Source organism: Talpa occidentalis, unplaced genomic scaffold (assembly GCF_014898055.3).
Source record: "Talpa occidentalis isolate TD23 unplaced genomic scaffold, MPIMG_talOcc4v2.1 talOcc4.12, whole genome shotgun sequence".
In the NCBI taxonomy this organism is placed as follows: domain Eukaryota; kingdom Metazoa; phylum Chordata; class Mammalia; order Eulipotyphla; family Talpidae; genus Talpa; species Talpa occidentalis.
In genome coordinates, this window is record NW_023601212.1 from 59,662,547 (window position 1) to 59,679,897 (window position 17,351).

The 17,351-nt window shown below is 34.4% G+C and overlaps 1 protein-coding gene across 2 annotated transcripts in view; it reads right to left on the reverse strand.

Moving 5' to 3' along the window:
• RABGAP1L (RAB GTPase activating protein 1 like) overlaps positions 1-17,351 on the reverse strand; it is a 572,843-nt gene that overhangs the window by 499,256 nt on the left and 56,236 nt on the right. For both annotated transcript variants that reach the window (XM_037507999.2, XM_054693457.1), the window contains exons 2-5: positions 13,027-13,197; positions 10,415-10,604; positions 7,531-7,741; positions 4,663-4,837 (exon numbers count right to left, since the gene is read on the reverse strand). In XM_037507999.2, the coding sequence (XP_037363896.2) occupies positions 4,663-4,837; positions 7,531-7,741; positions 10,415-10,604; positions 13,027-13,164 (714 nt within the window). In that variant the 5' untranslated portion in view covers positions 13,165-13,197. The remainder of the gene's footprint in view (positions 1-4,662; positions 4,838-7,530; positions 7,742-10,414; positions 10,605-13,026; positions 13,198-17,351) is intronic.

The following is a 17,351-nucleotide window of genomic DNA, read 5'->3' on the forward strand; positions in this document are numbered from 1 at the left end:
AAGGGGGAAAGGTTAATTAAAGGGTAATGATTTTTTTGAGGGAAGAGATAATGATGTTAGACATCTAATGGAAAGGCATGGGAAAACACAAAGGTAGCTGGATGCGAACTGTGTGTTCAATAAACCCATTCACAGAGCATAATTGCAAGATAAATATATATATATAATATTTAAGCAACAGGAAATTATTACTAAAAATTACATAGGTCTTCAATGTCAGCATCTTCCACTTGAAACACAGCTCTATAATTTCTATCCTGTTAGCCCTGGGATAAACAAAGGGTAACCATACAATTTGTCACCCAGACCAGAAACTTTTGATAATAAAATGGAGTCCTATTAATAAGACAGTATACATTGACAACAGGAATAAACTAGGACTGCTCTAGGTAAAGTGGAACACAAGATCACTAGTCTAAATAAATATTATTTATGCTACAGAGATGTTATGCGTAACAAGTAAATGCTTAGCATTTAGTGCCTGGTCTGAGTTTTATATTTCTACTGGATTATTCTTTACTTAGAAATTGTTTCTTGTGGGCTTCCCCAGTGGCGCAGCGGTTGAGTCCTGGACTGCGAAGCTGCCTGCAGCCTCTGCAGCACCGATTTGAACCCCAGCTGGCCAGCGAGGGTCCCACATGGCGCATAGACCTCTCCTGCAGTGTCCGCTGCTCCCCTCAGCAGTGTATTTCGTCAGTCTGCCTGTTCTGCTCCCTGCTCTGGCTCTGGTGAATTCTCTCACCCTTCCGTGCTTCTGACTGTACCCAGTGCTTAAATAAATAAATAAATAAATAAATAAATAAATAAATAAATAAATAAATAAATAAATAAATAAATCTTAAAAAAAAGAAATTGTTTCTTGTAATGAAATTTAATAATGATATAGTTCTCCTTCAAACAATGAACCACCAATGCCTCGCAATGTAACACCTCTGAAAAGTGTACTCTAAAAAAGTTAAATAATAAAAGGACATCACTTTCTCACAACTTGCAATGTTCCAAACACCCTCTCTAGAAATACAGGAGAAACTACCATATCCAAAATGATCAGGCCAAGAATTCCTCACAGTTTGGTGCACTGATTACCTACTGTTAAAGTTCTTAAAAATGACAAATATTTCCCCCACCTATTGACACCAGGAAAGAGTTTCTTACCATTAGTTATGGAAAATGCTTGGAGCCAGATCTCTTTCAATTTCCATTTGCCGCAATGTTTCCACTTCTCCAAGCAGCAGGTTCTCCAGTTCTTCAAAGTTCATTTCCTTGGTGTTGAATGTCAATTATCCGGAAACCACACAGGTATGTGAATTGATGGCTGCCAACATGAAATGCCAGGACTCTACCATCTGCTTTTCCACCTCTGTAGTGGAGTTGTAAGGATCAGAAATAGATGCCCTCATTCACAAACACACACATGTTCTTTCAACTTATTTATATGTGCCGGACACACCTGTACTCATTCACTCTATTACACCTTTTGAAAGAGTACACAGACACACATACATATACGTATACACATATGTACTCACACATGGGAAATGTTAGAATAAAATAGATTCAGAACTAACTAAAAAAACTGAATTTGATTTTTGTTAAGCATAGGTTTTCAGTGAAAGAATCCATGTTGGTTACAATATTAATTATATGTAACTGCACATGTCCATTTTGTAAATAAAATTAATCATCAGGACACAAAAATTGGCATAGCCCTCATGCTTAGTATCAACCACACAGCAGTCTGTATTTTTGTATGAATTCCCATGCTGTGGTCAAAAATAAACTCTCAGAACTCATGTTACTACAATGGTTTATTTGTTTCATGGTAAACAGAAAATAGAGAAATTGCTGCCCTTTATATTTCTGCTGAAAATTTGTATTTCCAAATCACAAAAAAACCTCAAATAGCGAAAGCTCTCCTGACTAAAAAGAAGGAGAAAGGAGGTATCACACTCCTAGACTTCAAACTAGAATACTAAGCCATAATAATTAAAACTGGAACAGAAGCAGACACAGAGACCAATGGAATCAAATAGAAAACACAGAAATAAACCCACATATTTGTGGATAATTAATTTTTTGACAAAGGAGCAAAGAATATGCAATGGAACAAGGTCAGTTTGTTCAGTAAGTGGTACTGAATGAACTGGACTTCTACATGCAAAATAATGAAACTAGACTACTACCTCACACTGCACTAAAACCAACTCAAAATGGATAAAAGAATTGGACATAAGACCTGAAACCATAAAATATATATAAGAAAATATAGGCAAAACACTACATGATATACATCTCAGTAACATCTTTAAAGACACATCCCCCAAAGCAAAGAAAGTGAGGAAAAGATAAACAGCTGGGACTACATCAAATTAAAAAGCTTCTGTAAAGCAAAAGAGACATTAACCAAAACAAAAAGACACCCTACTGATTGGGAGAAAATTTTTTTACAAAATACTACTGATAACAGACTGATCACAAGATCTACACAGAGCTGACACAACTCAACAAAAATAATAAATTCAGTCAAAATATGGACACAAGAGCTAAAAAGATACTTCTCGAAAGAGGAAAATGCAAATGGCCAACAGGTGTATGAAAAAATGTTCAACATCACTTGTAATCAGGGAAATGTAAATCAAAACCAAATTGAGATACCACCTTACACCAGTGAGTATGGTTCATGTTAAAAAAAAAAAAAAAAAAAAAAAAAACAGCAAACAACAAATGTTGGCAAGGGTGTAGAGAAAAAGGAACTCTCCTACACCGCTGGTGGGAATGCAAACTGGTACAACCACTATGGAAAGCTGTGTGAAGGTTCCTCAAACTACTAAAAATGGAGCTTCCTATGACCCAGCAATTCCACTCCTAGGAATCTACCTAAAGGACACAAAAAAAATTAATTAAAGGATATATTTATTGCAGCACTATTTACATTAGGTAAGATATGGAAACAACCCAAATGCTCAAAAATAGATGACTGGATCAATAAGATGTGGTGTGTGTGTGAGTGGGTGGATGTGTGGGTATGTACACACACACATACACACACAGTGGAATATTATTCAGCAATCAAAAAAAGATAAACTCATGCCATTCACAGCAACATGGATAGAACTGGAAGGGATTATGCTCAGTGAAACAAGCCAGGGCAAAAAGAAAAATATCATATGGTTTCACTTTTACAAGGAATGTAGGAGAACCAAATAAGGGACTGGGAAAAAATAATTATAATAAATTAAAAAACAAAATTAACAGGCGACTATAAATCAGAGATACCCTGCAGGGGATGGGGGAGGGAGAGGGATAAAAACAGGGGAGGAAAGAGCACAGGGGACTAAGGTGATGGTTCATGGGTGAATTGTGGTGGAAATCATATGGGGACTACACCTGAGAAGACAAAGCATATATTGTACAAAAGGAAGAATGATGTAAAGTATATATAAAAAAAAATTTGTATTTCCAAAAGCAAATATAGCTAAGACCATAACCAGTTATCCAAACCCTTTCATTAATGCCTTTGAAATGTTCGCAAGTACTAAAGTTCTAATAGTGAAATTTATTTTTAATTTGGGGAAATTCAACAGATAGAGAAGACAATTTTTCCATGTATTTAACAATCCTTTTGATTCTGAACTACTTCCCCAGTTTAAGAATGAAGAGCAGTTAATAACTGCTAAGAAAAACTTACTGGTATCTCCAAGGACTACAGGTTGATTTCCCTGCTGTATATGAACATGTGGATTTTTCTTTTATCATTGAAATAAGGCATTATTAAAGATATGGGATTACATGGGAAATGAACACAGAAAATATGAAACTGGATTATTTAATGTATAAGCTGGATTATAATCAGTTTAAGCTGCTAACCACTGACCCACATCCATGTGGTAGAAACCATTGTTATAACCCGTGCCTACCCCCCTCATTCATTCATTCATTCATTCATTCTTTTATTTATTTATTTATTTATTTTGGTTAGAAGCAATTCCCCAGGTGCACAGCTAAGACAGAAAGTCCCAGAAATATGTTTTAGGTTTCCTGATTTTTCCTCAGGAAGATTTGCCAATATTACGGTTGTGGTCTTACCTGAAAAACCCCAGTAATAATAATGCCTTAACCTGGCATATTTTTTCCCCTGAATGCTGAGAATTGTATTTTTAACTAGGCCAGTTCTAGAGAATAAAAGTGAACCTCAGAGAATGCACATAACAATCACCAGTGAAAACTATAGAGGTCTATGAAACCATTTTAGTGTAATATCTAAGTGAAAGCAATATGCAACTATTTAGGCGCAACAGAAAAGCAGGTATTGTTATTTAGGCGCTTTTTAAAATTACAAAATAATGAGAGGTACACAAACATTTCTCTTTTCAGAGCCCAAGCAATTGGCACCATGACGGAGTAAGAGGACAGCATATTATATCTGCCAGGCTGAGAACATCCTAACTGCAATACCAAGTTAGTGCACAGAGTTATCAGAATTAACTTTCCATATTCAGTTCTATGTCATTACAAATATTAAAATTCCCTTTAGAAATATTCTCTAAATTTATGAAATGGCACATGGTCATACATACTAATTTATATGATAGTGTAATTAGGATTCCAAAATATAACTCTAAGTCATCTCTACAGCAAATCACTATAATATATTATACTTACTGCCTCTTTAATTTCACAAGAGAAAACATGTATCTGAAATTCTTCTGCACCATGAGAACTCTCTGTAAATGCAAAGCAATTGCTCTCTGTTGTTCCATCATGTCCTCGTGCACAGAATAACACCTTATAGATTGGAAAAGAAGCTATCTCCTTATTTCTGGATTGATCGATGATTCTGCAAAACAGTGATGAAAAATTAAATATTAATCATAAAGGAAAAAAGCAAATTTTTGTGCCAATATATGACATATAATTACCTTAAAAATCACACAAAAAACTGTTACTAATAATGCAAGAAAAATTATCTTCACATTCTTACTTCATATATGTGTATGTACATATGAAGTATGCATACATATGTATGAACAAACACAAATTCTTCACCTTCTTTTGAAAATTACTTCATTTTTCAATTTCCTATGATCCAAATCACTTTTTCCCAAAGTGCCTGATAACATCTGTATCACCCATCCCTAAATATCAGTCTTGTTCTGTTATGGCAAAAGAAATTCCAGTACATACATACATACATACATACATACAAATATACATATATATTTAGGTATATATGTGTGTGCTAATATATTATGTATATATATATATATATATAAAATACTTTTATATTTTTGTACATATAGTGCCTGGAGTCATTTAGAAGATTCTTCAAAGTATACACATAAAAAATTACAATAAACTTATGTTCCAGAAATGCATACTATTTACCTAGATAAAATATTTATGGAAGAAAATAAAATGGTTATCACTGAAGTATCAAAAAGAAAAAGAAAAAGAAAAAGAAATCCCGGCACAGAACAACAGAGACCATCCTGGAGAGTACATTTCTGCTTAGAGCAGACCTGTAAGTTTATTTAAGCCCTAGGTCATTGTTCAACCAAGATCTCTTTTACTTCCAAAAATAGGTTACAGAGATTCCAAAGATAAACTCACCAACTTAATATAAGAGGTAAAATAAGTGTATGGGATTTAGGAGCAAATAATTCTCTGCCTTTCCCGAAACAAATTCTAAGACCAACATCAATCTAGAGAATCAAGATTCCTTAAGGATCTCAAACTATGAAACCGAGGGATACTGTCTAGGAATAAAGAGGCAAATCAAAACACTAAGTCTCTGTCATACCTCTCATCCTTAGTAACAAACACAAATAAGTTTACTTTTTTTAAAAAAATTTATTTATTTATACAAGAGCTGGGGTAAGGCCAGAGGCGCAGGAGGGTGAGAGGATTCACCAGAGAGAGAGCGGGGAGCAGAACAGGCAGACAGACCGAAATACACTGCTGAGGGGAGCAGCGGGCAAGACAGGAGAGGTCTGCTGCGCATGTGGGTATCTCCCTGGCCAGATGGGAATCGAACCTGTGCTGCAGAGACTGCAGACAGCTTCCGAGCGCCATGCTCAACCCGCTGTGCTGTGCTCAATCCGTGCACCATCAGGGAGGCCCTAAGTTTACATTTCTATGAGTTCCTACGTTGTGGCTAAAAATAAACTCTCAGAATTCTAGTTCTGAGTGTTTGGTACTTTGACTCAACAGATAACATTAAAAGGTATTTTGACCTTTTTAGGAAATACCATATAAACAACATCTACAAAACGCTTTCCTGCAAAATTTAAGAACTTTTTACCAAAATCTTGTAAATTTATATAGCTTTTATGTTGGTACATAGCACTTAGCTAATTTTACATTCTATTCAGAGAATGAGGTAAATCAGAAACAGTTTTCAAAGGATTAAATCAATTTTCCGGGAATGTTGCAAAATCAAGACACATTCAACCTTTCCTAGAAGTGGTCTATTTATGTCTTCATTTAGCAAATACATATTGACACCCTGCTATGGAAAAGATACTGCTCTGAACACTGAAGCTGTAGCAGGAAAAAAATACAAAGAAACTGCTCCCTTGAAGTTTATAGTCTAGTAAGGAAGAAAGACAATAAACAAATAAGCAAATAAATATATGATGCAATAGCAAGTGAAGGAAAAGTGCTATATTAAAAAAGAATAAGTCCCAATAAGACAAAAAAGAGGAATAGTTATATGATGTGATCAAAGGAGGCTCTTTGCTTGATAAACTGTTTCTGAACTGAAAAGAAGTGGAAAAGTCATTGAAAACCTAGAAAAATATTGTTTAGGCAAAGGACCTGAGTCTGGAAAAGGACCTGAGTCTGGAAAAATAACCGATAGGCAGGACTCCTGACTGTTTGAAAAAGCAGATACTGGAATGACTAGAATGGAACAGGATAAAGTAGAATGTAGTAGGGGGAAGGAGGGAGAGGGGAGAATGAATAAGACTATAACGAGAAAAGGAGGGAGGAAGGGACTTGGAGTTGGATCCAGCAGGTCCTCAGTGCTCAGAAATGGTAAAGATTTTGAATATAATCGTAAGTATGATAACAGGCCACTGGAGGGTTCACTCTAGGAGAATAATATTATCTGATTTATATTTGAAGAAATTCAGAGTTCAGATGACATTAAATATTATTCCTAATTAAGCTTGAGAGAAAAAGTCATTTTGTGTCTTTCCAATCTGATGGAAAGAACCTAATATTTAGAGCTCACTATAGGTTTTTTTAAAACATTGTTAAATTATAAGGTGAAGGCAGGTTTTTATATGCCTTCAGAAAAGAGAAACATAGTACTTTTACAGTTATATTTCCACTTGTAATATTCTAAGCATAATTTTGCAAATACCCTTGCAAATAAGAAACACCATCTAAGCCTAAACATTTACCTTACTTGCCTGCACAGTAAAAGTGAATTTATACTAAGTCCTAAGTTTGATATGTAAAAAACATCCTCACCACCATCCAAAAAATTTAATACATGTACAAGGGAAAGTAAGATTCAGAGCCTACCTCACTGAACCTTCTGGAACATTTGGCACATACAGTGTAACAGGAAAGGGATACTGACTGGAAGATTTCATAGTTGCCATTGCCCGTAAAGCCTCCACTTCATTACGTGGGGAAGAAACCTTCATACATCCTAAATAGGTCAGTTTGTTAAATAAAACGCTATCTTCTTCAGGCAATCCACTTGGAGAAGATGGTCTGGGTGTAGAAATTTCTGAAGAAAAAAAAAACTCAAAAGTTAATGTAAAATTGTACAGTATAATTTTGCATATTACTCAAAAAACAATGAAAAATTGCAAACAAAATCTAGGGTTGTGTTTTTTCTTTTGCTTTTTTATCTTTTTTTTTTCTTTTTTTTTTTTTTGGTTGATATTCAGCCTAGATCTTAAGTTAGAGCTCTGGAATTGGACAACTTGTACTTTCAAATATCTTGATGCTGAAGTCCAAAAGCTTGCCCCAAGTCTAAGGCACCTTCTGGCAGGGAACTAGAGAAAGGGGGCAAAAGGGCCAGGCAAGTCTGGGACAAAAGGAGCAAAATCAAAATACAAATCAAGATAATAACTGCCATTGTCAGCTTCCTCAAGTGTCTCTGACCCACATGTCTCTCCCAAGTGTCTTTGTCTCTCCTCAATGTGTCAAGTCCCCTCGAATTTAAATTTTCCCTGAGGACAACTATGTACTGACACCCCAAGTTCTGTTTTTCCATATTAAGTTATAACCACCTTTGCTTTTGTGCTTTGACTGTTCCCATTCTGTCAACCACAAAAATATTATCCAATAGTCTCTTCTTATAAGTTGATTTTTCACATTTAATTAATGTTAATTAATTTTAATATTTAATTATTATGACTTAATTCACTAGGAGGAAATTATTAATTCACTAGGAGGAAATTTTCGGTATAATGTAAGTCAAAGATCTAATTTTAATTTATTTCGCTCAAGGAAACAATTGCCTCAATAATATTTACTGAATATTTGTTTTTTACTGCATATTGAATATTCATAAATTCCTCCATTAATTTGTGGAGCCAATTCTGTCCTATACTAAATTCCCTTATGTACAAGTCTCTCCCTGGCATCCTTTTCTAGCGACCCATTTCTATTATAAGTCAGTACCATAGTAATACTATACTGGTTATCCTCTGAAACTTTGTAGTACATCAAACATCTGGTGTTCTTTTTCAAAATTATCTTATCTACCTATGTACCTCTACTTGTTCAGATCTATTTTAGAATCAGTTCATAAAAATAATTGAAAATTTGGAATTATCACTAAAGTCATTTTACAAATCATAACCTTTTTTCTCTTTCTAATTATCACACTTCATTTATTTTTCCTGTCATCTTGCTTTGCTGGATTCTACAAAATGAAAAATGCTATGGTGATAATAATTGTATCTTAATTGTCCCTTTTTAGATGCATTATAATGGCAATGCACCTGGAATTGCGGGATAAAATACAACATAAGATTTTTGATAGATATCTTTTACCTAGTAAAGTAAGTTTCCTTCCATTCTTAGTTCACCAAGAACTTTACACATGTGTACGTAACACAGATCTTGACTTGTATCTAATGTGTATCCCGTATTAATGTATTTTTTTCTCATTTTACCACCTTTTATGGCAAATCATACTCACAGATTTTTCTGTTGATGAATTATCCTTGCCATACCAATTGTGATTACATCCCAAACAAATACTTTATCATGGCCCCACTGTGTAACACTTTGGTCTATATAATTTTCCTATACCAATATTCAGAAATGAGTCATGAGTGTCCTAAGTCAATAAGAGAATCTGATCCCCTCTGTCAGTGAGTTACTGAGGGGTGTGAAAGTAACTGAGGCCTACACCTAACAGTTCTGCCATTCCCCTACTCAGTAGAAAGTGGTTCAGTTGGTACAATCATAGCAAACCTCACAATGTTTGTTGAATGGATAAAAGAACATAACCTATCTCTCTGCCACCAGGCATGAACAAATAACCTAGCACTACTTATCAATTCCTACTGGTAACTACTGTAGCCACATTAGGGGAAGCCAGTTAATAAAAATGTGACATGGAGATCAAAGCTGAGTAGTTAACCAAAAAGTATTAACAGAATCTTGAATATTGGTTTTGTTTTTTATGGTTTTTTTTCTTTTTTTTTTTTTAAAGATTTATTTATCTTTGCATAAAAGAACTGGGGTATAGTCCAGAGGTAGGGTGGTGAGAAGATTCACCAGAGACAGAGTGGGGAACAGAACAGGCAGACTGACTGAAAATACACTGCTGAGGGGAGCATGGGCGAGACAGGAGAGGTCCCTGTGCCATGTGGGCCACCTCCCTGGCTGGCTGGGATCTAACTCACATTGCAAAGGCTGCAGATAGCTTCACGGTGTTGTGTTTAACCCCTTGCGCCATCAGGGAAGCTGCTAGATTGGTTTTGTTTTACTTGCACCCAAGAGCATTCTGATTAATAAGTTGACACACCTACTACAAATCCCATTTATTCATTAATGCATTTATCATTTAATACACTGGAGCTGACAAGTCAATTTACTTTGAGTTTTCACAAATTATAATTCAGAATAACTATAGTCAAACTGAATAAAAAGGCAATCATATAAAAGATGGTGTTCATTACACTAGTCTCTAATGCCCGGGAATCTTTTCATTTGTTCAGTAAGTATTCATAGGTCAAGTAGTACTGGGGGTAAAATAAGGACCCAGAGAGTCCTTATTTGTAGAGCTACAAGTACAAAATGGAAACTTTCAACCAGAACTCAAAACCAGTAACTATGATCTTAGGAAAAAAAACTAATAGGAGTTTTTAATTTTGATCTTAAAATTCTCATTATCACTTTATCCCATTTCTGTATGTTTTCTAAGAATGCAATACAGTACCTGTATTTGATGGATCCAAAATCAACTGAAGGGATGGCTTATTTGTTTGGCTGGCTGAAACATCTCCAAATGAATGATCTGAAATCTCACTGGAACTTTGACCTTCAACAAGACTGCTTTGCCCTTTCTCAGAATCTCTCAAAATCTCCTCCATGGCTTTTTCCAGTTGTTCATCACCATTAGAAACTATCTATAGGCAGAGTACAAAAAATCTATTTCAATATTATGGTTCTGCACTATGGAAAGCTGACTGGAGGTTCCTCAGTCTACTAAAAATTGAGCTACCATATGACCTGGCAGTTCCACTCCTAGGGATCTACCCAGAGGACTCAAAAACACTGATTCAAAAAAACACCTGTACCCCTATGTTTATTGCAGCACTATTTATAATACGTAAAACCTGGAAACAACCCAAATGCCCAAAAACAGATGACTGGATCTGGCATATATACACAATGTGGCATATATACACAATGTGGCATATATACACAATGGAATGATGTGGCATATATACACAATGGCATATTAGAAGAAGATGTGGCATATATACACAATGGAATATTATTCAGCAATCAAAAAAGATAAACTCATGCTATTCACAGCAACATGGATGGAACTAGAAGGAATTATCCTTAGTGAAATAAGCCAGAAGGAAAAAGAAAAATACAGATGGTTTCGCTTATAGCAGGAATATAGGGGAACCAAATAAGACATCAGTGTAAAAAAATAATAACAGTACAAAGCACAACAAAGCAAAAACAGACAATTATAAACCATAGACATACTACAAGGGAGGAGAAGGGAGGGAGCAGAGGGAGGAAGGGAGGAGTCCAGGGGACTGAGGTAATGGTGCACTGGTGGGTGCATTGATGAAGGAAACTCTATGGGGACCAGACTACACCTGAGGGGGTGGGGGGAGGCAAATAGTTTAAAAATGAACAATGATGTAAAAAAAATTTTAAAAATAATAATAATAAATAAAAATATTATGGTTCTGGAACTTAATTTAAACTTTCATATCTAGAAGAATTTATCTAAATATTTAAATGTTGATACAATTACTGAAAACAAGGAACTAACAAAGTTGTACCCTATTTCACACAGACATACTACAAAATCCTGAATTATAAAGCAAATTATATTAGAGCATTATTAGTTTTGGAAAAGGATTCTTCAAAAACCATCTAAAGCAGTTTACAACTACATCTAAAATCTTTTATAGTATTTTTTTTATTTATATACATTTTACATCATTGTTCATTCTTAAACAATGTTTGCTTCCCCCCCCCCTCAGGTATAGTCCCCATAGAATTTCCTTCACCAATTCACCTGTGCACCATCACCACAGTTCCTCGTGCTCCTCTCTCCCTCCCTCCTTCTGATCCCTCTCCCTCCTCCTCCCTTGCAGGATGTCTCTGGCTTATAATTGTCTGTTTGTGTTTGTTTTAGTTTTGTTTTGTTTTGTATTGTTATTATTTTTTTCCCCTAATGTCTTATTTGGTTCCCCTATCTTCCTTCTATAAGTGAAACCATCCAATATTTACAGAGATTTCCTTTCTTTTTCTTACGAACACATTCCAAAAACCATGTAACCTTAAATTTATGTTTTAAAGGAAAATGTATATATTTAAATAGGTCTACAGTTAATAGCATTTAAAAGATCATATTTCTTATTATCTCAGAATAAAAATATCTCCAAATTCCAAACATAATTCCAGGCAATTACAAATTTTGCTTAGGGCTGTCTAGAGGAATACTGCTAACTTCCGTAAATTTAAAATTGACTTATCATTTTCTAAAAGCAGATGAAACACAAAACTTAAGAAAATAAGCTATAAATATCTAAGTAAATTTAAATAGCCATCTACTTAAATCCAGAAGGTTAAATATTTAGTAAAGTCATTGATAACATTAATATAATGTAAAAGGATATTTAATAATCTGATTTTTATAAAACATTATTTGATATATTACTATCCCTGTGAAATAACAGTTAATATAAATAATTTGTACCTCTTTTGACTAAGTTTTCTATTCCTGTTTCTAGAGGGTGGCTATGTAATTCTCTGGGTTTGCTTGGGTCTTTTCCTTTGGCTCAGGAAAAGGCAATATAAAAATGAGAAAGAAAAAGAACCATATCCAGAGGAAACATTATGTACTAAAAATACATAACATGTTCTTAAAATCTAATCAAACAAGTCAAATATTAAATCATATTACTAGAATAACACAAGCTGATTTAAAAACATTAAAACTATAAAAATAAAAAAGTCTCTGAAGAAAAAGTAACACAACTTTTAAAATCCAGCAAATGAGAGACAATATATTCAAATAAATTAAATTTATGGAAGATTTAACCATTAAATCTAATTCATTAACTATTCTTACTCTTCTTTTTTTCTCTTCTATTTTGACATTCTAAAATTCTGAATTAAAAGATAAAGAGCTAAAGCAAAACTTTAAGATACACAAGCCAAATAATTAGCTGATCCTATCCTCAAAGTCAGTACTTAAGAAAAACCTTTGAATTTTCCATATCTCCTAAGATAAGTTTCACCAAGTTTTAAATAAACAATAATTGAAAATATATTATTTGTAGGATAAAAAAATACCTTCAGCTGTGGTTTTTCATCATCTTTTGTAGAAGTATCATCTGCATGCTGAGGAACCAAAACAAATTCTTCACTGTTCAGTGTAGCTACCGAATCTGATGACCCAGTAACTTTCTGTAATGAAGCTCTGACCTCCATTTCAGTTCTGCAAACTTCTCTTTCCACATCCACCTGATCAAAACCACAAGAATTTATTAAAAAAAAAAAACTATTGACTAAAATCATGAACTAATAATAAGCACTTGGTCAATCCTCAGTCTTTAAAAATGTGTCATGTAAAGAATTCTGCTGGCTAAGCAATGCTCTCAAAACTAGGGAGACTACTTTCTTGGACTGAACCACATAATGGAAATGTATTCTCTTCACCTGAGTTTCCAAACTAAAAGAACCACATTGTTCTGTGAAAAGCAACATAAAAACCCACCCATTTCTGAACTAAACAAATTTACTATTTGACTGTTTCTCAAAAAAAAAAAAACTGTTTCTGTTCTTTTTAATAAAAGAAATAAATAAGCATGCTACTGGAAAGTATCTACAAATCCACATAAAGAAAATATATTCACTGAAATTACAATTAAGTATTTCCAAAAACTTATCTCCTCAAGACCAACTATTGTACCTTAAAATAATGCTTAAAAGTTGACTATTTAATATAGAATTCAATACTCTAAACCATGTATCTTTCCTTTTCCAGACACATTACCAGTTACCAGCATAGAGTTGAGGGGAGTTGAGGGGAGGCATTCGCCAGGAGACAAAAGCTTACAATTGCATTTATATAGCAAACAATGTTTCAAAAGTCAAATACAGCGCAATTCTGTTTTCTGGGTAGATCTCAACATTATCATTTTCGGAAGTTAAAATATTCACACAACTAATTTAACTGACCATGTAAACTACATAGTACTCAGCACTGGGGAGTCCTGAGTGCTAAGACAGATAGGTTGCTTACTCTCTTGAAGCATACAAGTTATGGGGAAACAAGAAAGTAAGCGAATAAGGTGATTTCAAAGCACTCTAAAGGCTATGAAGTAAATAAAACAGGTTGATATGACAAAGAATAACAAGGAAATTGTACCAACAACTTTAAGAAAGGTGGGAGGAAAGAGAAACTTGAAACACAAACAAGAACTATATATTAGACAATCTTCCCAGTGACCAAAGATGTAACATGATAAGAGGGGTAGGAGAAGCAGGCCAGGGATAAAGAGCACAGAACTTCTGAAAGGATGTCTGCTGATTCATGGAGACATGAATGTTCTTTTTCACCCCAGAAATGTTCTTTTTCACCTTCTAATTAAGTTCCTTTGTTCATGGCCTCATACAAATATGGCTGCAATATCTTACTTTGCCATTAGGTGACACTAAACACCATTACTCTGGGGCTGCCCTTCCAAAAAAAAAAAAAATTTACTTCAAGTACCACCTTACACTTTTAAAAAGTTAATTACTTCTCAACTTTATCAAAAATCCAAATCTCCAATAGTATCACAACAAAGAGTAATTATATTCCTAGGCTAGTGTAATTAGTTATCATCATTTCTTTGTTAGGCAGGTTAATATCTTCCTTTTAAGAACCCTTCAAGCACTTCGTCTGTCCTCTAAAAGTTCTTCTCATTTTTGTGTATATTTCTTAAAATTTAATGTGTTAGAAACCATATCTTTACCTTTCCAGGATGCCCATAAATCCTTAATTGCTAACACCACACATTCCAGGTGTTCTTTCTAAGGCCAGTCCTTCTCCAAATTACTTTCCACTTGCCACACTCTCTTAGAACTCTCACTGTCATACATTTAAATGCTATATATAGGATCTTTGAGAAAAAGTAAAAGTCAGCAGGCCCTTAGCTAGACTTAGGAAGAAGAGAGAAAACCCCAAAAAGTAGAATCACATATGAAAGAGGTGAAATTACAACAGATGCTGCAGAAATACACAGGATCATAAGAACTACTGTGACTGTCTGCAAACAAACAATACAACCTAGAATGAATGGACAAATTTTTAGCTCACTACAATGTACCAGGATGGAGTCAGGATGAAATAGAAAACTTAAACATTCTAACCACAAGCGCAGAAATTGAAATGGTAATAAAAAGTCTTCCTAAGAACAAAATTCCAGGAGCAGACGACTTCTCCAGTAAATTCTACCAAACTTGCAAAGAGAACCCAATGCCTAACCTAATCAAGCTCTTCAAAAAAATCGCAGAAGGAAGAAAACTCCCCAACACATTCTATGAGGCCCAAAACCAGAGCCAGTACAAAAAACAAAACTATATGCGCCTCCCTGGTGGCGCAGGCGGTTGAGCGCAGCACTGTGAAGCTGTCAGCAGCCTCTGCAGTGCCGGTTCATTCCCCAAGGGCCTCGGAGCAACCCACATGGCATGGTGAGCAGACCTCTCCTGTCTCACCTGCTGCTCCACTCAGCAGTATATTTCGTCAGGCTGCCTGTTTCTGTTCCTAACTCTGTCTCTGGTGAATACTCTCACCCTCCCGTGCATCTGGCCTGTACCCCGGTTCTTGTATAAATAAAATAAATCTTTAAAAAAAAAAATACTATAGACCAATATCCCAAAAATTCTCTCAACAAAAAGATAAAAATCACACGATCATTTCAACAGCTGCCAAAAAAGCATTCAGTAAGATTCAACAACGGTTTATGATAAAAACACTCAACAAAATGAAAATGAAAATAAATGGAACATGTTTAAGCATTATAAAAACCATCTATGACAAACCAACAGGAAACATCAAACTCAATGGTGAAAAGCAGAAAGCATTTAGCCAGGTGCAAAACAAGGCTATCACTGTCACCACTATTGTCCTAGATGAAGCAATTAGGCAAGAAAAAGTCAAAAGTAATCCAAATGGAAAAAATAAAGTGAAACTGTCATTATTTGTGACATAAAAAAAAACGAGAAACCAAAAGACTCTACCAAAACTACTGTAAATAATAAATACAGTAAAGTGGAAGAATACAAAATCAATACACAAAAATCAGTGGCATTTCTATATGAAAACAATGTATCAGAATAAAGGGAAATAAGGAAGACAATTCCATTTACAATCACACCAAAAAGAATGAAACACCTGGGAGTAAACTTAATGAAAGAGGTGAGGACCTCTTATTGAAAACTATAAGACACTGGTATAAGAAGACACAAATAAATGGAAAGAAACCCCATACTCAAGGACTGGAACAATAAGAATCATTAAAACTGCCATATTACTTAAAACAATTTATAGATTCACAAAATCAACAAACAACTATGAACCAAAGATACACTATGGGGGGTGGGGAGCGGGGAAAGGAGGGGTTGGGGTCAAAATAAGGGGGTTGCAACTGTATAAATATAAAATATTATACAGGAATTTATACAGGAATATAAAAATAAAATAAATAAATAAATAAAAATTAAAAAAAAATTTACAGATTCAACATAGTACTTACCAAAATCCCAAAACCCCAATTGGGATTTAGCAATTATAAATTCACTTGGAATCACAAAATGACCCAAACAGCTAAAGCAATCCTTAGAGAAAAGAAGAAAAATGGAGGTATTGGATTTCCTGACTTCAAGCTATATCACACAAGAACAGTAACAAAACAGTATTATAGTGGAACAAAAACAGAAATGCAAATCAATGGAATAGAATATAAAGTTCAGAAATTAACTCACACAAAAATGGGCAGTTAATCTTTGTCAATGGAGCCACCACAACCATACAATGGAGGAAATAGTCTTTTTAGCAAATGGCTTTAGGAAACATGGATCACCACATGCAAAAAAATAAATAAATAAAACTAGGTCCATACTTAACTCCATACAAAAAAATTAATTCAAAATGGATTAAAGATCTGGATATAAGAACCAAAATCATAAAATACATGAAAGAAAACAGGGCACAAACCATAGGACATCCATCACAAAGATGAATTTGGAGATTCAACTCCAATGACAAGGAATACAAAGGCAAAAATAAACAAGTGAGACCACATCAAGGTAAAAAGTTTTTGTGCATCAAAAGAAACCATCACAACATAAAAAGCAACCTACAGAATGGGAAAAAATATTTGCACATCACACATCTAACAAGGAGCTAATTTCCAAAATATACAAAGTATTTATATAATCCAACAACAAAAAACATACAAACCAATCAAAAAACGGGCAAAAGACTCAGACATTTTTCTAACATAGACATTCAGATGATCTACAGACATGAAAAATTGTTCATATCACTTACAAGGGAAGTGCAAATCAAAACCACAACAAGATAGCAACTGACCCCTGTGACAATGGCCCATATCAAAAGAATAGAAACA